The following is a 23,009-nucleotide window of genomic DNA, read 5'->3' as shown; positions in this document are numbered from 1 at the left end:
AGTACGCCTTTCCTCCTCCCTTGGAGAAGCGAAATCAGGAACGGACCAACCACACGGCAAGTTTTTCAAATTTCAGAGCTTTATTCCATAAACAGCAGACATGACACACACTCACCTGATATATGCTTACCTTTTTGTTGTAAAGGCATGCGTGTTAAAGGTAAATACCTGGTGTTCAGTGTTTTTACTGGACCCTACTAACTTGTACTTCCACTTTACTTAGTGTATTTTATCTCTCCTTCGGTGGTCCTCTGATGGATCTTGCTCATCGCATTGAGGCGTGAAAGAAATTAGGGTGTCAATGTTGGCTACCCAATGAGGACCAGGATTAGTAACCAACTTATAGATTGATAATTACATTCAGATATATTATTCTTAGGACCATACTGTAAAGATACAGGATGGCAATTGGAAGCCCAGTTCTCCAGAAGAAATTTAAACGGGCTAGAATCACACAGACTAACAACTCTGCTACCGAAATACAAAAGAGCAACAACAGAACCTGATGTTCTGTAAACAGTTTATGACTATTTCTGCTATACATTTGGACTCTAAATATCTCAGACACAGTCCCTGTGGAAAGAACATTTATGAAATGTCATAGACTCAGAGTTTAAATTAAAGTTTAAAATAATTAGTAATGGGGGAGGAGCCAAGATGGCGACCTGAACGGACGTGTGGTCGCTCGGCTCCGCCGGCTCTGGAGACCCGCGCTACATCCTGACTCCTATCCTTGGGTTTCCCTCGCCCGGAATATGCGGGACACGGAGCTGATCCTGTCGGTGTCCCTCTGATTTCTCCGCCCGCCCGGAGTCGTGAGCTCTGGGCGGCTCGTCTCTGCCCCGGGTCGCCGCCCGCACATCGGCGCCTGCCGGACCTCGCATGCCCCGAGGCGGACAGTCTGCTGCGGCGCCTGGCTAACACACGGGCACGCTTTCACCCATCTGCTGCTTGCCATACCCGCGTCCTCAGCCCTGCCGAGATCCAGCGGAGCAGCGCCGGCACGGATACTTGAGGGCTCATGAGGTTCCCTTTGTTTGTGGCCGCCATGTTGTCGGACGGACTTCTCCGTTGCTGTGCAGGCTGCCGGTGAACTCCCCACGGCCCTATTTGCCTGCCTCACTACTGGTTGTCCTCTGCTCCCGTGACACACCGGAGGGGGTACAGTTTGTTGCAGGGGCAATATCTACCTCCCATCGGGGCCCGTGGCCCCCGTGTCTCCCCCTCCTGGTGCCCTGTGGACGGCTGGCAAGATGGCGATGCCTGCTCACCAGCGCTGCGGAGATGGCGCAGTGCCCTCCTCCAGGGGAGGTGAGTGCATCCTTGCGCAGGGGACCGGAGTTGACTCTTCCTCCATGAATAGAGGACTACGTGGAGCACAGCCGGACTACACCCTCAGGGACGTGATGAATATCCTGGGTGAAGTACGATTGGAAATGCGGCGCTTCTATAAGGTACTGGCTGAGACTCTGGATGCCTATATTACTGCTGAGAGCCGAATGCAGGGGGCCCATCCCCGACAAGAGCCGGGACTGACTATGTTGCAGCTTGTCGGCCCACCACTATCTCCTGGAGACACTGTATCGATCGAGAGAACCATTGTTGGGACTTTTGAAGATTTGTTGCCGCTAGTCGACTCTGCTGCTGTTACAATGTCTCCCCTTTGTTCTTCAATCAACTGTCTGCCTCGTGCACCAGTCTCGCTTAGCTGTTCATTGCTAGCCTGTTCTCCTGCCCTGTCCCCTTCTCCTTCTTGGAACGATTTTATTTCATCCTTCAGTGACTTTTGTCGCCAGTATGTCTTGGAAGGGCATTCTCCTATGGGACTATTGTTTGCGAGGGACGGGCTATGCTTCCTCTGCGGTGATGTACCTCCCCCATCCTTGAGGCGGCCATGTTTCTTTGTCGACGCAGAATGTATCGTATTACCAAGTTGGTTGGGTGATGGACTGTATCCTAGATCGGGCCAGGGTTAGGCGATATCCTAGTTGCATCAATACAGTGGCGGGTGGAGGCGGGGAGAGACTTGGGTTGTGTATGTGACACGGTGTACTATTTTCTGACTCTCTCCAATGGCAGGATCTTTGGTGAAGTTCTCCGTTAATTGATATTGGGGCGCAGACTGTTAAGATGCCGGCGGTGTCCGAGCGTGTACGAAGTGTACCTCCTCCTCCAATGTTCTTTTTCTCTATGAGAGTTTAAGATTAGATTAGTCTTTTCTTACTCTCTATTCCTTATGTGGGTTCTCCTGGGGCGACAGGCACGTTAGTAGGGGGGGGTGGGCCGTAGCCTCTTCGACGTGCAGGGTGGGGGGTTTGGGTTTTTACTTTTTCTTTTTGTTTCTATGGCCTTCTTCTTATCTTCACTCTTATTTTCTCTCTCTTCCCATATATCTCGGGTCAGACGGGAGGTTGGGTTTGGTTCCTCACGGGATGTTCTTTGTGGTTTGCGTCCAAGTCTGTATCACATGGTTTATTGATTCTATTATTAAGATTTTGATTTACTGCATCTTTATTGAATGCTTACAGAACTAGCTTTTCCTTCCTTTTTCCACTATTGTTTGAGGGCGCATATCCTGTCATGACTTTTCCCAAGTAACGAGTGTCCCTCTTATGTGTCCTTGGATCCTTTCTAGTTGCTATATAATGAACCCTTCTATATCCTATTATACTGCAGGCAATCTAGATGGTAAATCCTGTTGTGATATATTGACTGGGCGGGTGCCAATTGGGGCGACATCTATTCTTGTGCTTGTGTGTCTTTACTGTGAACGATTCACGCCAATCCTTTGTTAGCAATGTATAATTGGTGGATCTCCTCCACGTGGCTCGCCCGCTCAGCTACCCTGTCTGACTTTAGGGTGATTCGTCAAAAACATAAAATGAAACCCTCCTTATCCTTTTCCTGTGACTCCTTGCTAATCCATCGTAGTGTTTTTACCTTTTACTTGCTGCATCGCAAGGTTCCCCGGAATGGTTGTATGTTGTCATAGCGGCCGGCCCGCAGTGGTTGTAGGCTGACGCTGTGTACTGTGTTCTCAAAAATAAAGGTTTTCAAAAAAAAAAAAAAAAATAATAATTAGTAATGATAAACAAAGCATCAGTCGACATTTAGGAAGCTGTGTTATGAGTCTCAAATTGGCAGGTTACACGTCCAAAGGAGGATAGTTCATTGAAGGGATCTTAAAATAAGCAGCTTCAATTGAAATCTCGGCAGGACATTACGAGATATGGTTCTGCCAAAGAGTCCAAGGAAAGTCTGCTAAGCAAGATGTTCCTGCCATTTGCACGGACAGGACGGAGTCCATAAAGTTTTCAGTATAAGCATGGGGTAGGGTCAGAAAGCCGTCTGATCGGACCAAGAATCAGAAGAAGTCGCATTCACTTCCGTCCTAGCCATTTGATAATATAATTCATTCAGTCCGGATGTAGCACCAACTGTTTTGCACCATCACCATCCGACATTCATGAGTTCATCTTCCACTCACAAGATGCAAAAGTAGTAACAGATAAGAATTTTCCCTCAACAAGTATGGGAATCGACTGTCAATCTCAGGCACGCAGGTTCAATCTCAAAAAGCCATTCAAGGTTGGACCTTTCTCATGTACTAGTTGCAAATGTCAGGTTCTTATAGGAGTATCAATATTCTAATATAATATGTATCAATTTTCCATGCGTCTTATGAGAAAGTACAAAAACGTTACATGAGTGAGAGCTGAAATAGAATACATTCTCAGAGACATCATAAGAAAGTGCAGGCCTAAAGACTAAAGTCAAGTTAATGTATCAAATGGCAACAAAGCATAATTGATATATGAGTGTATCTTTAAACATAAGCATCTGAAAATGCATTAATGCATTTGTCATGGCAGTCAATTATCATAGATTGCCTCATGAAACTGTTCAATAGCAAATATTGTTTATTACTACATTGAAAAACATATACATGTAATATATGTGCATACTTTTTTTATTGTTTTAGGAAATTTGAGACTCTACGCATATACAGATCGCTTCAGGAGAGTTTAAGCTTTCTATCTGCTTGGATAACAGTTTTGCACCAACTTTTCATAATTCAATAGTGTATTTCAGAGAGAAAAAAAGAATGGCTTTGTGACCAATTTACATTAAAATTCAGCATATAAATCAATAAAATTGCAAGTAAAACCTAATATTGTATCATATCTATTGCTTTTATATATCAAGTCTTATCAATTGTTTAATACCAAATGTTCAGTTTAGATAAGTATTACTTAACTACTTTAGAGTGTTTAGCGTGATTTAGACTTATACGAAAATCAAGTGTTAAACATATTTAAACACACATTATATCATTTCCCCACTATTTCTACAATCTGAGCATTCTTTCAGAGTGCATGTTCTAAATTTTCTCATAATCAGTCATTTTCTAAGACGTGTGCAAGGTGCACATTCAGTTTATGTGTCTGTTATTATTCTAATTTTCATTTTAAGTTTAAGTTTCATGTAAAGAGTAAGTAGCCTTTAAGTTGCATCAGTGGTAAAGACCTGCATAGTAAAGGCAATGCATGGTAATGGCATTGCGTGGTAAAGGACATATGGTAAAGGGAATGCGTAGTGAATGCCAGGTTGTAAAGGCTGTTTCCCTTCTCACACTGATCTGTGACCAAGCATGCTTGTGCCTCTTTTGCTCCTTGCATCAGATTATGCTTTTATGTACTTTAACATGAAATCGAACCATCTGAGAACCATATGCTGACGTCATACTGAATGATCATGCTTTGCCACAAGGGGGCCTAAAAAATCAATAAAAGAGGCGTGCAGCTTTATAGTGAGACCAATCAGAAAATAGTTTTGAAGTTTGATCCATTATTCTTAAATGTAGTTCAAAACCAAACCGATTTCTGACTCCTTTCACCTCGGAAAGCTCTTTTCAGATGACATACACTGATTTCAAAAGCATATTTCACGAGAGAAATATGACGTATAGGCACAGTTTGTAAATATTGTTGAACTTTTGCTAATCAATCGTTCCTTTTAATTTTTTTGTTTTCAAAGCTTTTTGCATCAATATCCTAATAATTAGTTACCTCCAAATTATAAATACAAGACACAGTATAACATGCTGTATAGTTAGGTCTTGAGATAATGGAGAATACTCTTGGAACCTCACGTGAAATATGTAAAATAATACCAAGTGAAATGCATACAGTAAATGTTAACTATGTATGGACTCAAATCTTTTTTACTTTTTTTATTTGATGACTGTAGGAAAGAGATAAACTTTTAAGATACAGAAAACAACGGAAGAAAATGACCAAACTCCCAAAGGTAAGCAACTACTCTAAAGTGAGGATGTACCGCAATGCATAGCACGAGTAATGAATCAGATATGGCATCCTGCTTAATGAGGGAACTTTGATGAAACATACATTAATGGAGAGAAAGTACACATTTAAAAAAAATTGCTTGAGAAACTGCACACAACGTTAAATAAGGAGGGTCACCTATTCATGTTTTATAAACTGTTTATTCATCCTAAAAATATCAAAATACATTTTTCAACTATCTATAAGGGTGGATTGGTGTTCATATTGATGGAGCTCGAAAGATCTGCATGGAGAGCCTTTATTGAAGTAAACTATTATGCTCTCACTCACAGTAATGTATTTTGGATTGATGGGAAAGCAGAGAGAAGCAGAACATGGCACATTTTAAAAAGGCTATTGGAATGAGATCAGCCCAGTGTTCCCACCAAGATCTGTGAAAGTAAAATAAAACATAAAGAAAGCCACTTTGGCTCCTGTAGTGTTAAAGGTGAGTGGCAGTGAATGATGCCACACTATATCTACAAATCCAAACTGACATCATCAAACAAAGCAGCATTCTAGAATTCATATTGTTGGTGATTATTAGAAATGCAGAACTGGGTAAAGAAAGCTGTTTTTTCTCTACACTGGATGGCTCCTTTATTTCATTTTCATGCCTAGATGGGTCTTACATGTATGTCTCCGACGGAATTACATTTTATTTCCTCTATCCAAGGCATTTTGAACTCAGGGAAACAGAGAGACAGCATGTACCTAATAAGTAGCTGGATAACTTCAAGCTACATCTCCAGTGAGTTTCATTCATCCACTGACTGGCCGTTTTTAAACAAGCTGTCCATAAAGTGAGATGTTCCGGCTAATTTTAGACCCACTTTGTTGTTGCTGTTTCCAGTAAAACCTATGGAGAAGTCTATTACTTGTCAGCAGTATGGGTTTCTTATGGGAAGTTCCTTGCTTCACCTAAAACAGGCTGGTTAGTATTAGGCCAGGTTTGGCTATTGAGACTGTGATTGTTTCTTTTGTACATAACTGCACAACTTTGTGGATGAGAGTGTTGTTGGCTCCCTGATTCTGTTCAATCTGTCGGCAGCATTCAACACCTATAAAACAACATATTCTCCTGGTGTGCCTTACAGATTCACATCTAAATGGTACAGCTGTGATTCGATCCATCATACTTTGCATAGGGACATTCCTTGGTATGTTTTTTTTGGTTATGTTTGAAGTGGCGTCTGCCACCCACAAAGAGTAGTGAAGCGGGGCAAATGAATGGTGGGTTAATTTGGCGACAATTACACTGACCAAATTGCCAACATGCATTACATTTTTGTAACTTTAAAATTCGATTTTTGTAACTCTAAAATGGTAATGTAATGCATGACAGCGATTTATTGCACATTACCACACATATAAAATATATTTAAAATATAAAAACAAAATAAAGTTCACTTACCTGCTGCATGTTCTGGCTCCAGTCTAGTGTCCTCTCTTCCAGCATGGCCCAGCCAACTCCTTTAACCAATCCTGGTGCTGCTTTCATGTAGCTAATCAGCATGAGAGCAGCACAAGGATTGGATAGAGCCCTCTCAATGCACCAAAGATCACTAGAGGCCTTTGCTTGTTCTCAGCCTAACTATCTAAGGCAGCTGGATCCAGCGGCTTGAAGTGCGTATGTCTAGCTGGTTGTCGTAAAACAGCTGGACAAGGAGACATGTGCACTTTAAACCTAAAGTGCCCTGCACATCACTGCTCTCTTCTGCTGCTAATCAGCTGTGGCCCGTCCTAACACTCAGCTTGGGATAGGGTTGTCGAAAAATTAAATGGTAATAAATTAGTCAGTCAGTCATTAAAACTTTTTTTGAGTTATTACAACCATAAAAGTATACACTATACATTTATAAAACTTTATAAAAACACGAATTAAAATTTATAAAATTGTGATTCAGTCTTTTCCCGGAGGATAACCCCGACAACACTATTTCTAACAGTATCCTCCTGAGATGTTAAAAGCACATGAGAAAACATATCTGACTAGGCCTTCCAAACACAATACATACATTAAAGTACAATCTCGATAACATACACCTATACCTCTGTATTCTGGAGGAACCCCCTAACTCGAATCATGTATTTCCCCAAAGCGCTGGCTATATCCAGGTTTCCCATCCCCACCAGGAGTTCTGCAGCTTGCTTCCTATTCGTAATCCTGTAATTTTTGAATAACGGGCCTAAGATCTCCTTACGTATATCAAGGGTCCTCCTATAGTCTAATAAAACATGAGTAATGTCACAGGTGGAGCCTAACGTACATGTGCAATTGCCATTACTATTAATCATGAGGTTTTTAACCCTGGTATTTACATAACAGGGGTTTACACCCATTCTCAGTTTTAAAACCTCTCTTCTTAGTTTCTGACTCGGCAACCTATCCAAGTACGGGTAGGGATGATCTTCTGAAGTCCATACTTGGATCATATGAGACACTGATATTTTTTGCCGAAGGTACTCGTGATCACATGTACGGGACACATCCGCCCCCAATGACCATAGTTCTTTTTTGCCTATATTGGTGTGTCCTAACTGGGCATCTAGTTCTATTCCTAACTTCCCATAAGCTTCCTTTAATGAGAGTCTGACTTATTTAGCCCATGATAACTCACTGGAGGTAATTTCCTCTCTACACCACTGTAATATTTTTCTGGGCGCCTCCCCTATCTCCAGACGCTGCCAAAACCGTATTAGTGCCATCCTGGTTGTAATTGCCCAGGAAGTGACTCCCATCTCCAATCTTGCTGCCTGTACCATAGCTGATTTTGGTAACGAGAATAAGCTTTTCAGGATCATACCCTCTTCTTTATCCCAACCTTTTTTCCCACTGAGAAGGAGAACCTCTGATCCGTATAGGAATTGCACAGGGACCATTGCCAGATAGGCCTTAATAACCGGCCCGTCTGACAAGTCTCCGTAAAAGCTATTAACTTTATTACTATTTTATTTTTCATCCCTGGGGCATGGGTGCATTTGAATTGATGGAGTGATGCTACGCTGCCTTGAGGAGCCGCGCCTGTATGTTTGTTCTACCACGCCTGGTGTAATAGCCTTTAAGAAAGAGGGTTCCCAGGATAAATAGCGGCAGGAGGTCTGGTAAAAACTGAATGCCTAAATAACCCTGGAAAGGGAGAAGACAACCTGCCTCTGATAGAATAAAGCATAAATATCTCGCTATAGTAAAATATTTATAACACAAAATGGATCGAGAAGGTTCATAATGTTAATCTTGTATAACAGACTTCTAATTTTTTACATAGTTTCTTTGCATAAGAGCAATAAGGTCAATGTACTTCTAAGAAATAGCATTCAAGTATTCCTGTTATGTTGTGCGACTTGCGTTTCGATGTAGGCCAAGATGTAGCCAAACCTTCCTCATTGCACAGTTAAATAGATTCCTAACTTGATGGAGCGTTTGGAAATAGAGGGGGAAGGCAAAGGAATAAAAAAGTCCCAACAAGGTTGTGTCCCCTCTTGTTGGAAATAACAGAAGGGGAACAACCTGATCTAATGGTCCAGGATCTATTTAAAGAGACCGTCTCTGGTTGTCCTCAAAAGTCGGGGCACTTCGTCTGATTCCAAGGAATTGCATTCCCATCACAGTAAATAGAATTTTGGCATGTCATGAAGATTCCACAAGGTTCGATCACTGGTAAAACAAGACTTTACTTAAGACACTGGCGTTCGCTGAGGGTACCGGCAATCATAGGAGAGCTAATCCAACCTTCGTTGTGTCCATCCATAAAGCTGCTGGCGTGCTCTTGTGCAAATAAACTATGTAAAAAACTAGAAATATGTAATACATGGTTAACATTATGAACCCTATGATGTCTTGAAGTGTTCTTTTAGTTTATAAGAGAACCCTCTTATGGAAAGACATATTTAAGACCTTAAGCTTTTGGTTTTTTGCTTTGATTCCTGTTTACGCCTATAAATGTTAGTTTGTGTGTACTTTGAGTATGCAAGTGGAATGAGTATGGCTGTGGTTTGAGACAGAATTGGTTTGGTGAGTTTGAATTTGAATGAATGGATGAGGAGTTATAAGAGAAAGAGATGTATTTATTACTATATATTTTTGTATTGTTTCAGCAGTGGTTCTAATATATGTATGCAAAGTTTTTGCTACTATATTTGAATAAATATCAAAGAAATTAGACAAAGACATGTGGCAAATGTTTGTGTGAATTTGGGATCTCGATCCATTTTGTAATTTAATTATTTTTCAATAGCAAAATATTTCCGCTTTATTCTATCAGAGGCAGGTGGTATTCTGCCTTTCTCGGGTTATTTAGGCTTTTAATATCAGCCTTTGGCCTATATCCTTAGTGCTACTCATCTTATATACCCATCCATCTCATCTTTTAAGCTAGTCAGATGTGGTGCAGTTAAACGTCTTATATTTCAGAAGGAAGGTTAAACTGTATTGTTTGACAAAACCTTATCTCAAGCAGTGAGTTATCTTGATATCAGTTTTTTCTTTAATGTTGTCTAGAGACCTACCTCAGAGTGTGTGTGTTTGAGCACTAAAATAGCCAGTATAAATACAAAGATAGAAAGTTACCTTAAACACAAAAGGGGACCAGGGATAATTCTGTGGCCTAAAATCTGTATGCTAAGAGTAATACTCTCACACAATTATAAGAACATGTACAAGCATCACATTTTTATTAGTTTTCCACTGTTGTTATGTTGTAACACACTTGTACATAGTGCAGTGTTGCTAAGCATGCCTATGGTTGGTTTTGAAAGTGGCCATGGATATAACTGAAGCCATCGGGTGTTGGTTTGATCGAAATTTTTCACTATTCCACCAGGGACAAATGGGTCACGAGTGAACGTTTTTTTAACTATAGACATTGTTTTGATTCAAGTACAATTAACTAATGCTTGCAATATAAAAAACAGAGTTGAAGTTTATTAAAATAGGATTTTCAGGGATTTTACAGCATGTAGCGAAGCCTAGATGAGGACTCTACATTCTTGAAAATGTTCTAGGTATGCAAGTAATTTTTTTACCTGGACAAATTCAACCTGTGTATCTGACTGGTGCTCCATTATGGTCAGCTGTAATCTTAATCCTTGCTTGCGGTTGGCACTTTTGCCTTTTGGTCCTATTTTTATTTCAAACTTTAAAAACTCATATCTCTGGATTCCCTTATTTGATTTTTGTTGTTGTTTTGGTGTCATTTTGTTCATTAAAATATTGTTGGAGACAAGGAATCAGGATCTATAATGTAATTAGTAAACTTATTGTAGTTGTCAGTATGGGTAAAGTAGGTGTACCATCAGATAAACTTGTAGATCGCTGTTATGCTCTTATGTTTCATCTGATTCTTATTTGTATTTATCCCTTAGGAAAATGCCTCATTGAAATTATCAATAAGAATCCATGTCCTGTCAAGTCTCACCTGAATAAGCATGTGTCAAATAGTTAAATTCGGGGCCAACATGCTCTCAAAAAAGTGCACTACTCAGTCCTTTGTCTCTAGATTCTTGCGTCCCAGTGAAGCATACATCATTCCAGCTGAAGGACCCCAAGAGGGACAGACATGGGGCAGGCATAACATGACTGAGAATGCATCCTTTGATGTCAACATCACTGTGTCAAAAAGTCTGAAGCATTGGGGTTGATGGATAATATATTGTCCTCGGGTGCCATAGATACCATGAGTATGATGGTATATTTGCTGGCTAATTATATCCATTTATAAAGATAATAGGAGTCTCTTATGTATCAAGAATGATAATCTTTTTTAAAGCCTCATAATGCAACTTGTGAATGGGTTGGTGCGTAAAGGTCTTGGTGTTTAGTGGGTAATGTAATTATCTCATGCTCTGTAGGTTCATGGAGTGTGAGGCCCTCACTGAGGGGTAATTAAAAAAGCTTTCCAAGCAATGGGAGTCTCTGATGTCTCAAGAGGTGTGATTTTTTAAATGTTAAAGAAAACTCAATATGGAGTTGGCCTGGGAACAGTCTACTCTCTGGCTGCAAGTATCTGGTTTCGAATCCCTGATTCTTATTATATTTGAGGGCTTGGTGATGTAACACTCACAGTTATATTAAATATGTATTTGTGTTGCCCCAGAAACGATATAACCTAGTCTATTTCAATATCTATATCAACAGTTTAATAGTAAGATGAATTGCTGTCTGAGTTAGTTAGTTATTGGATCAGAGATCATGTTGTGTCAGTGTGTTAATGGTGTAAGTTGTTCTTAGATAGTCATTAGGCTGCATTTTTTATTACTGGTTCTTGCTTTCCCAACCATGATAATATGTGTATAATATCTATACATATCCTGTCAGTGCACACAGCCATGGGAGGTCTCTATTACCATCTCTTCATCTGGGATAAGGATATCCATGGGATCTCATCATTGAGCCCTAACTTATCCATGTGCAATCTGCAAATCCAGCATTGTTCTCTAATAAAAGGGAAGTTGGATTTGTCTTTTAGTGGCTATAAAAATCTGGTTTGTCAAATACAGTCCACCTCAACTCATCTTCTGTGTATCCCTGTTGTGCAAGGGGATTAGTTTGTTGCTTTATTGAACATTTACATTTTATATAGTCTCCGTGTTCAATGAATCCAGTGTAGATCTTTCTATTTATCATTTCTCTACATCATAGAAAGCATAGACATCTAATCAAATATATAACTGTTTAACTATTGCATTTTGTCAGGTGCTGTAATTCCCATGGTGTATTCAATGGTGTTCACTAAGGAAGCAGCTTACAAGTTGTATTAGGCCCTATCCATAACATGGTTTAAGACAGATTCATGTTTGCACCAACATGTCGTACAAATTCTGTTTCTATTTAAAGGCAAATAATATTTTTTTTTAAAGGCTATTTTTCCTGAACTTAATGTGATCCAGTGTTTCATAATCAATTTCTTTATTTTGTTGTGGAAATTTGAATATGTGGCGACACACTATCCAATCATAGGGGGATTAGGATGTGTTTTAAAGAGAGCCTAGCGATTGTTATTCTTAGTCCACTTTCAGCTCTCTTGATCATGGGTGTCAGTTACAAAGATTGTGGTTCTTTGGTGAGAATGTCTGCATATTTGGAGAAAGTATTAAGATCCAAACAGTTCCACATACCCATAGGAACTGACCTACAGATAGATTCTCTTTGAGTGCTCCTGGATGGTAACTGTAGAACTGTTGCAATGAGTTCCTGTATGTCGGTTACTTATATATTTCAGTAGTCATTTTTTCATCCTGGGGGTATATTAGAATGTCCACATAAGGTAAACTCCTATTAATATATTAGCTTATAAACCTCAAGATTCTATTGAAGTGGTTAAGCCTTGTCAGGAAATTAGCTATTCCGACACCCTTTCAGATTATTAAAGCATAATCAATCAAGTATTTTCAGGGCTTTAATTGGTCATGAAAGGGATGAGACTGGGAATACATGTGTTTCTTTTCACAATGTGTGCATACATTGGTTCACTAGGCTGAGGATGAAGGCACTGCCGATTGATGTTTTAGTGTATCACCGTGGGATGTCGATGGAGGAGTCCTCCACATGAGAACTGCTTATTGTCCTGATATAGCGACTCGTGTTTTAAAAATTCATTCTGCCCATGTGCAATTATAATGTAGTGCTTAATGACTTGCTACATTCATATGTCCGACAATGCCCTTGATCCTAAACTGAGCCATAGACAAATTAAAACTACAGTGGCATTTAATTAGTTTTTTTTATAGTGCCTTAGCCCAAGCGGCTGTATTAGGAGCAGTATACCTGCTGCTCTTGTTACTGCCAAAGACCATATGGTCCTATATGCATTACTTCATTATGATGGACATTAGGCTCTTTACCCTAAAAATGATCTGCATTGTGTTTGTTGTTTTTGGCAATGCTAGCAGAAATTTCAAGGCTCATGGTTAAAGCCATCATCTCAGCCTACTTCCCCGTGGAAAGCCTATACTCATATATAATATTTGTGAATCCTTTGGTATGTATTGTCAAAGCTTCATAACACAACATTATTCACCTTTCCTCCTCTTGTGGCAGCAACAGAGTATTGTCACTAGTGACATCCTCACTTGTGTTGCAAAGTATTGTCACACGTGTTACAAAGTATTGTCAAGCGTTTGTGCTAAAGCATGTAAAATAAGAGCCAAACTAGTATTGAAGCTGTATCTACACCCTAGAGGCCCGATGTAGGTGATTCTAAATTACCACTTCTAAAATACCGAATCATACCGATTCGGTATTTAAGAAGTGGTAAATTAGAAGGGGGGAAATGTAGGTATTTCAGAATCGGTAAATACCGAATCGTTAAGATTCGGTATTTACCGATTCTGTAAATACCGAATCGGTAAAGCCCATTGATTCCTATGGGCATTGCAGCCCATAGGAATCAATGGTCATTACCGAATCGGTATTTACCGATTCGGTAAATACCGATTTTTCCAAGGGTGCATGGGGTGTCACTTTGACACCCTCTAGCACCCTGAATTCAGGCACATGTGCCATGTGGCACACAGACATGACCTAAGGGCATGTCTGTGTGTCACATGGCACTGGTGTGCATGCACACATGTGCCTGCACACCTGTATTCAGTATTTTACCACCCAATAGGATTGGGTGGTAAAATACAGATTCTTAAAGCCCTGTGGCACTCTGACATGTGCCAGCTACATCTGCATTTACAGAATCGGTATTTTACCGAGTCTGTATTTACCGATTCGGTAATTTTACCGAATCGGTAAATACAGAATCAGTAAAATACCAATTCTGTAAATGCATGCCCTACATCTGGAAAGCGTAATACCGGTCGGAAACGGACGAATTCGGCCGTTTCCGACCGGTATTAGGGCACCTACATCGGGCTCTAGATGATTTAATGTGTTGCATCGCATGGACATATTTAATTGTAAAACTGTAGAAGCTTGGAGGCGGTATATTGTGTTGCGACACTATGGCGCAGTAGTAAGAGTCAGACATTATTGATCCTTAAATATCTGCATGTAACCTGTGCAGCAACAACAGTGAGACTCCATGTCTGGCTGTTTTTGGAACTTGCCGTTTCCTATGAAAAGTAGGCCATCTGCATTATCATTTATTTTCACAGAATTTAGTTGAGGAAAACGATCATTAGTACAAGATGATCCATGCCTTGTATTTTAAATCCCATGCATGAAGTGTTCTGAGATATTTAACACGAGTTGCAAAACACCTTAAATAGAGTTAAACAAAGTTAAAGAGATACAGGCTTTCACAGTAGAAAACGTATATGTTGTAATCTTTATTTGGATGCACCTACTCCAGTGTAAAGGTATGAAAAATATAAAATATATAAAGCAAAGTGCTAACAAACAATTATTTAGAGATTTAGAGAACAAAGCTTAAACAAAGTTTTGTCGCTCCCGACATAAGTTTCTGAAGCAATAGTGAATAAGTTCACACGACTTCAAGAAGAATACCAGTTCTCCTTGATGTATCTCTAGATGCCTTTGAAAAAATGTGAGTGGTTAGGCTTTTCCCTGCAACACAGCACCATTAAGAAATGGAAGAAAGCAGGATATTGTACTCTTGGCAAATTTTTACTAGCTGGGCAGAAAAAAAACGGGGAACAGTGCCAATATTTAATCCGATATTGCATTTTCCTACCTTCAGGTTCATGATCATCTTCGGGCTCATATCCAGATGTCCAGTACAGCTAAGGACCATATTAGTAAAGTGCATTTCTTGAATAAATTGCTTGGGCTAGGAAATTGGTTTCAAACGTTATACTTCTACTTACCAAATCAATTGCTCTTATGGCATTTGCCTCGATTTCACAATATATTGAGGAGAGAATTGACTTTGCTAGCTGGGGAAGATTTAATCGTATAGCCCAAAAGTAAGTATGAGGAGATAAGGTCAAGTGTATGGCTGTCTAATCAAAATTGGCTCACTATTATATCCCATATCATCTGCAGTAGATGTTTCCCACCTCTTCTGATAAATGTTTTAGATGTCGGCATCCGCAAGAGGACAGGGCCATATAGGATCCCAATGTCTATTTGATTTTCGAACAATAATATGGCCTTCTTGGGTGAAAAACTGCAAGTCAAAATTTAACCAGACTTTCAGGGGGTGTAACTAAGGATCCTGCTCCCCCCAATTGTCACTTAATGTTGGAACAGTAGCTGTACGTATTTATTGGGTCTGTTGCAAAAACAGCAATAGTACTTTTTTATTAGGTTATTAGCTGAAAAGTTGTTAATTCTCCAAAGGTAGAAATTCCCTATCCCCCTTATATTCAGAAGCTAGATCACAAAAATGGAGCGTGTTCGGAAACTAGAGGAACTGCATGCTCAAAGGGTAGGCCCGGTAAAGGAAGCCAAGGGTATTCAGGACTCTACCAGGGAGACAGTATCATATAAATAAATAAATTGAGTGTACTATTCTGTACTGGCAACTTGTCTGACAAATATGAATTAAGAGGTTATATTATAAATGGGCAACATAATGAGTTGTTTTTATTTCTTGTAAATGCTTCTTTTTGTATATTCTAAACCATGAAAGTGTACCTGATTATCAATAAAATATATTTAAAACGTTTTGTCACCAAACTCTGCCCTTCTGATCAGATTATACCTTTATAGATGCTTTGGCTTTTATTCCTAATCCGAATACACAGCATACTCTGCCTCTGCTATATAGCCCTCTTGGATAAAGTTGCAGACTTTATAATTCTCATACTTCTTCACTGTTCTGATTTAGCAGCTCTTGGTGATTTTATGGAAAACATGAGCTCCCAACAACTGATATGTTCCCTGGTTGCCTTAGCTGACATAGATTTGGTGACTGATTTTGGAAAAGGGGGTGGTGATGGACAGAGTTTCTGAATGATGCAGAATACTCCTACCCAGTCAAGATATCAGGGCTTGATCCATCACCTTTTTTTAGCTCACTTCACCATCCCAGCTCAGAACCTGGCTACATGCAAATTAGTCTGTTCCTGTCCCAGTGCATGATGGGAACAGGGCAAACCAAACTACCAAGCCAATTCTTATACTAGGAAGGAAACAAGCTTCCGGGGACCGGTTTCTGGCATTTCAGCAGTCGTCGGCTCGGCTTGCTTGAATCCTGATGGTGCAATGAGCAAGGGACTCACGTCTGAGTATACCCTCCCACACATAGTGTGCACAAAATCGATTTTGGAAAAGGGGGTGGTGATGGACACAGTTTCTGAATGATGCAGAATACTCCTACCCAGTCAAGAGATCAGGGCTTGATTCATCACCGTTTTTTAGCTCACTGCACCATCCCAGCTCAGAACCTGGCTACATGCAAATGAGTCTGTTCCTGTCCCAGTGCATGATGGGAACAGGGCAAACCAAACTACCAAGCCAATTCTTATACTGGGAAGGAAACAAGCTTCTGGGGACCGGTTTCTGGCATTTCAGCCGTCGTCGGCCCGGCTTGCTTGAATCCTGATGGTGCAATGAGCAAGGGACTCACGTCTGAGTATACCCTCCCACACATAGTGTGGACAAAATCGATTTTGGAAAAGGGGGTGGTGATGGACAGAGTTTCTGAATGATGCAGAATACTCCTATCCAGTCAAGAGATCAGGGCTTGATACATTTGGTGACTGACATTACTTTTAATTGTGGCTGCACTTGGTAATCAATATTTACTTGATGTAAAGTATGTACGTTTCTAACCCCTTACTAATTACTAGGGTAGATCATTCTCAATTTTTCGTTTTACACCCCTCTTTTCTTCCTCTTCCCCATGTCATGAATTTGCCTATTAGAGACCTGGTGCCTGCTTTATTTTTAGACAGGCACCTAGCAGACTGTCATTTTGAAAACATTGGCAGGAACCACCATCAGAGCAGTTTCTGTCAATGCTGTTTATAGTTTGGTGCACGGCTCTGTCAATATGACAGAGTCATGTACCAAACTGTTTGTTTTTCAAAAAATAAAATCCCAAAGTGGGATTTTCTTTTTGAAAATTAAAATAAAATGATCCACTTGCCATGATAGTTCTCTCCCATGGCGATGGGAACATGTAGCAGTTTTTACTGTCCCTTTCCACCCAGGTTTTTGTGGCAATGACAACTGACTTCTAATTTCAGCACTCTAAATTAGGAGGGCGGAATTAGAGGTCTGTTTCTGATAACCCTAACACCATAGGGCCGTTGGAGGTCTTTTATCGCTGCTGAGACGGAGTTGGAGGACCACAGTCTGGTGGTATAGATACTCTGTTACCGCGGTGATGGAGTATCTGTACTGCCAAGATATAAATCGAGCCCTTAGTGTGAATTGCTCCTGAATTTCCAGTCATGATTCAGAAAACACTCTCAAACCACCAATAGAGCAAGTATGGCATATCCATAACCCTATCATAGTGCCTCAGCCTCTATAGCAGTGAGGCTCTCTGAGCTTGTGGCATCCATTTGAGACTCCATAACCAGGTTTTATAAGAACAATAATTCTGGAAGATATTTGGCATGCAGAACTTTTCACCTGTAGGTGGTGGATCCACAAATATTTATATACAGCTGAGAAAAATATAGCCTAGCAAAGTTTTCTAATTCACAAAGCTTTTTCTACAAATAGTTATGCGTTACTCATGTATTAGATGTTATTTATACCTTGGCTATTCAGTACTTATTTATAAACCATTTCCTTTCAGCAGTTGAGTCTCACTACTGGCTGATGTGTGAATTACTCATACATTTCCAGGGGCAACACATGCTCCTTCACAAATGGGAAGGTGTTCCAAAGGGACACCTTCTCCTTTGCAGATCAGTTACCATCACAACTTGGGGAATGGTTACTCATCAGGGGGTTGTAGTTGCAGTCACAAGCAGGGTGCCCCTGAATATCAAATCAACAAAATTGATAGGGCAGAATATTGAGGACAGAGTAGTAAAATATATTGACAGGTAGGTAAGTCTTAATTTTCTATATCTAGCTCCAAACATGTGTATCTAGGTAGTATTTATATCTTCAAGCTACATAGATGTACAGTTAGGAATTGTAAAGCTATACTTACTCTATGCACTTACCTTTCAATATTTTGTCCCTTGATATTCGGTGCTTGATATAAGTAAGTCTGAATAATGTCTATATTGCGTAACACCATTGTTACAAACCATTGATACATTCCTTTCCAAATTGCAGAGAGTATGGGAACACCCGTTTCCTGCCCCCTCCTATTTGCTGCTTGGAAATGTCTGCAAAAGCCCTTTAACGGCTTTTGCACATTTTGTGGTCAGAAACCCTGTGGCTTTTGCAAATTTCAGGAAGTATGGCTGTAGAAGAGCTTTCTCCATAAATCCCCAAGTGTGGAGTGAAAGCCAATTCTCTGTACCTGCACATTGTGGGTTGATTCATAAAGTGTTTTCCATTTTTAGCAGTTTTTTACTACTGTCTTATATTTGAATTACAACTTAATATTAAAATAACTTTTTCCGTAAGCATTTGAGCCATAACCCAGGCAAAGGTGTGACCTACCTTTTGAATTTCCAGGTGAAAAGAATAGCAAAATATCTTTTGCCTTCCTATGGTCTGTAGCCTCAGCGGGAGTAGGCTAGTTTTTTATTTTTAAACAACACAAGTGCCAGGTCTCACAGTATTTCTCAGAAGGTCTGTAAAGCTTGCCCTATCCATTGTCACTGACAGCGCTGAGAAATGCCAGTATGGGCACTACATACCAACCATCACATTCCAAACAATTCTGACAAAAGTGATAATTCGGACTATTCCTGTTCATCTAAAACAGTAAGAATAACCTGGTCACACTGGTATTATTCTTTTTAAATGTTTTTTTAATGTTAAAGACGTGCTTTGTTAGAGTTAGACAGACAGTGCCAACATATGGAGGAAAGTCATACAAATGTTGCAGCGTTAAGCATTAAAACACTTAACACTGTGGATAGCTGGCAATGCAATTCAAATTAAGTACTGTATTGTCACCATTCACATTGAGTCACAAATTGTAACCTGTCTAATTATTTTTCTTTAGGCCAGTGGCAGCCGCTAGCAGGGTAAATCGGTGGGACAGCGCAGGGGATAAAAACACATAAAAACAAAACTTTCCTGCATCTTGACGTCTATCGCCTTGCCACCTCTTCAGCTCTGACCATGCTCACACAGGCTCCTAGATTCACCTGCGCCAATCCAGATGCTGCTCTCCTGCTGGTATTAATCAGCATGAGCAAAGCATAGGCATTGGGCAGAGCGGGCTGGTTCCACGCTCCAGCAGGGACTGGAAGCCTCTGCTCCTGAGCCCTGCTGAAATCTCCAAGCAACAGCCTAGCAATATCCAAGACGGCTCGCCAAACCCACAGGCGCACTTACAGTGCCCCTGTGCCCACCACTCTTCCTGCTGGTGATGGCCCTGCCTTCAAAACTCGGCTGTGGCTCTGGAGTAAAATAAAATGAAAATAAAGCAGTTTTACTAATTGCTTTATTATTATTTTATTTTACATGCGTCTGCTGGTTTCAGCAGTGGGGCGATGTTCCTCCTCCTTAATGGAGGAGCCACCCCTGAGCCGCCCCTGCTTTAGGCAGGTCATTTTCTGACCCTCTGTGAACAGAGAATTTTCAATATATAGGTTGCATCACAAGTTGTAGCCCCATTCACAAGCCAGTCAGTGTGCACAAGCCCATCTCTAGATTGAGAATATGATTGATACATCTGGCTCTATATTCGGAGCACTTCACAAATGTCTTGCAGTTGACACAACCTCCATAACGCGAGAAAGGAAAGTACTGGAAAACTCAAAACTAGGACTTCTTCACTTTATGTATTATGGTTAGGATTTCCTGTTTTCAGCTTCTAAATGGTGGTTTCACATTTTCATGCCATAAAAAACACCTTTCATATACATAGCTGAATCACTGCAAATACAAAAATTATCACTATAATCTTTGTTGAACTTGCAAAGAACCTTTTTTGCAGAGCATTCCAAGTGACACTGTGTTCCATGTTTTCCAAAAGTCTGGTGTCATGTTTCACCACTATCCCAGATGCTTGGTGGTAGCGCTCTTTTCACATATACTAGTCACTATACCCTGCATTGAATGTTTAAAGCCTGAGGTGTTGGAAATTCACCTTCTATCAATACTTACTTACTAGAAACTGGGGGCTGATGTATTAAGGGGTTTTACCCATTCTCTGTGGGTAAATGTGATGACACATATTAGAAAAGAGTCTTATGAAACCAGCCATTTTACCTATCAGTGAAAGAATCAAACGCAGCCAAAATATCAAATGTGATTTTGATATTTCCTGATTCTCTACAGTTAAAATAATTAAACAAGACCTAAAATATGCTTCTAAAGCCTACATCTTTAGACCAAAGACCACAAAACTGAAAAAAACAATAGGAAGAAGAAACAATATTTTAGTGGCATCTCTAAACAACAAAACCCAAGCAGAAAATTGTTAGCCCAGACTTTCTTACTGCTAGCTTGTATAACAAAGTGATATTGTATTGGGCCCATCAGGAAGAAAAAACATGACTTTCACTCTCTTTTTCCTTTCTTTGAATGGCATTTAGTTTGTGGTTGTGCAGGTGTTTTGTCAGTGCTTATATGTTTCACTGGTGAGGGCTGTTTCGCTTTCAGTGGGGTTTTATCAGTTATTGTATGTTTAAACCTAAAACTGGACAGCCTAACTATGATCCCAGTTCACTGTATCCTGGTATCTTTGTATGTATATTACATATTGATGCATTTATGCTGTTTAGTGTCACTTACATATTACATTTTGCGTTGCAGCCAGTCGTAGAGACATTCTTTGGCTATGATGAAGAAGCTTCTCTCGATTCAGATGGTTCTTCCATTTCATATCAAACTGATCGAACTCCCTGCACTCCAGATGACGATGTTGAAGAGGTATTGTTTGAATTTACTTGCATAGTATTTTGTATGGATTTGTTACGGCATGCAGCATCATAGTAAATAGTTGTCATAGTTGCATTAAACATACATGTTGAGGAGCACAATCAATCCCAAAAACATATACCCTAAATTCAAAAAATCAAAGTTAATTACACTGGTAGACCCGCCATAAAATTATTCTGTTTTGTTCATTTAACCTAAATTAATTTGAGATTTGGATGATCTATTTAGCCGTACCACAATTAATTTAGATTGTTCACAGCCTGGTTGGCAGGAAATGTAGATTTTATTAAAGACATGGAGGCTAAGATGATGTAAATCTCCTTTATTGCCAGCTCACAGCAGCAACAATTAAAGAATATAGAACTTCATTAACATTCTAATTAAAATGTATATAGTCCCCCCACATGTAGTGTTCTCCCTCTTTGGCATTGCAAACAAGGTAACTACTAAGAACTTTTACTTCCGAACGTAAATTCCATCAATGGAAAATCTCTTAGTCTGAAAGAAAAAAAAAACATATTTTGAGATAAAGTAACTTTAACCTCACTAGGGAGGGTAATAATGTAGATGGATAATTTTAGCCTCTTTGTATTTAATAAAATCTAGAATTTCTGCCCACAAGGCTGTGAAAAGTCTAAATTTAATGGCATGACACTCAGCGCCTTGAGACATTCACTGGTGAGTAGCCCGCTTACAATTTATTGATTGATTGATTGAATGAACATTATGCAAGTTTAAAGTGCATTTAACATATTATCAATTGTGCTACAGGTCTAAATTAACAACTTTTAAACACATTTTCATTGGACCAATCTGCAGCCCTAAGGATATCTTGCGGACCTCCCCCCAATATGAACGCTTTAGAAGCTGAAGCACCCCTAAGAGTGTGTGCTTCAAACATTGAGACATCCACACCGGCTTCTCTGATCACCTCCGTCAGCCAACTTGCTAAGGTGGGGGAAAAACAGCTTTATGCGGGCATCTATGGGATATTAACATTTATTCTATATTTCCTCTTAGACTCTCAGTGCTCCTCTCATATTCCATCAAGCATTTCGCTACGCAAAGTCTTTCATTCTGTGTAAAGAAAGGGTAGAAAGCAGAGGTCGACATGGTTTTTGTTCTCCTTTTCAAATAAAAACAAACCCCTTCAAGTTGATAGGCCCTGGTGGTGATATCCAATGCCTTCACATCTGAAGTCCATCTAAACGATACCAGGTAGAGTAAAACAGTAGGTTTATGAGAGATAAGTTTTCAGGGATAGACCAGTATTCTCAAACCAACTCACTATGACCTGTAGAACATCCCTAAGTTTCCATAGACCATTGCATTTCACAGTAGGTTGGTTTATTACCCGCATACTTCAGATGATTTTCTTGGCAAAACTCTGACCTACAGAGATTCCGTCCACTAAACAATGACCTGCTGCTTTAGCTGATCAGTAAAGATAAACTGTTCTATAGGAGAGAACTGATGAGAGCAATTTTCATAAGTTATTAACCACATGTTCTGAATCAGTTAAAATTGGATTGTAATTTTGTTGAGGACACCACCAAACTCATTTCTCCCAAGTCAATTTGCTTTCCTTGTGCCAGTTCCCATGGCTCCGATATGAGTGTGAAAGCATCTGCCGAAAGGCCTGGAATCTGCCACTGCCTCCTGAAATCCTCCAGGTCATCAGTGTCATAATCCTTGCTCTACAAAGAGTGTGTGACTCTCCTTCTGGGCCTATAATTACTTCAGTGAAAGTCGGAATTATGATTGGTAAGTCTATTTTC

General features: G+C 40.0%; 1 protein-coding gene across 1 annotated transcript in view; it reads left to right on the top strand.

Moving 5' to 3' along the window:
* JAKMIP3 (Janus kinase and microtubule interacting protein 3) overlaps nucleotides 1-23,009 on the top strand; it is a 776,485-nt gene that overhangs the window by 651,310 nt on the left and 102,166 nt on the right. Inside the window, exons 9-10 of the mRNA XM_086922542.1 lie at nucleotides 5,251-5,310; nucleotides 21,106-21,222. Of these exons, the coding sequence (XP_086778668.1) occupies nucleotides 5,251-5,310; nucleotides 21,106-21,222 (177 nt within the window). The remainder of the gene's footprint in view (nucleotides 1-5,250; nucleotides 5,311-21,105; nucleotides 21,223-23,009) is intronic.

This window comes from Lissotriton vulgaris, chromosome 5, assembly GCF_964263255.1.
Source record: "Lissotriton vulgaris chromosome 5, aLisVul1.2, whole genome shotgun sequence".
Classification (NCBI taxonomy): Eukaryota; Metazoa; Chordata; class Amphibia; order Caudata; family Salamandridae; genus Lissotriton; species Lissotriton vulgaris.
Note: the sequence above shows the minus strand (reverse complement) of the source record. Positions and strands in the feature narration are given on the sequence as shown.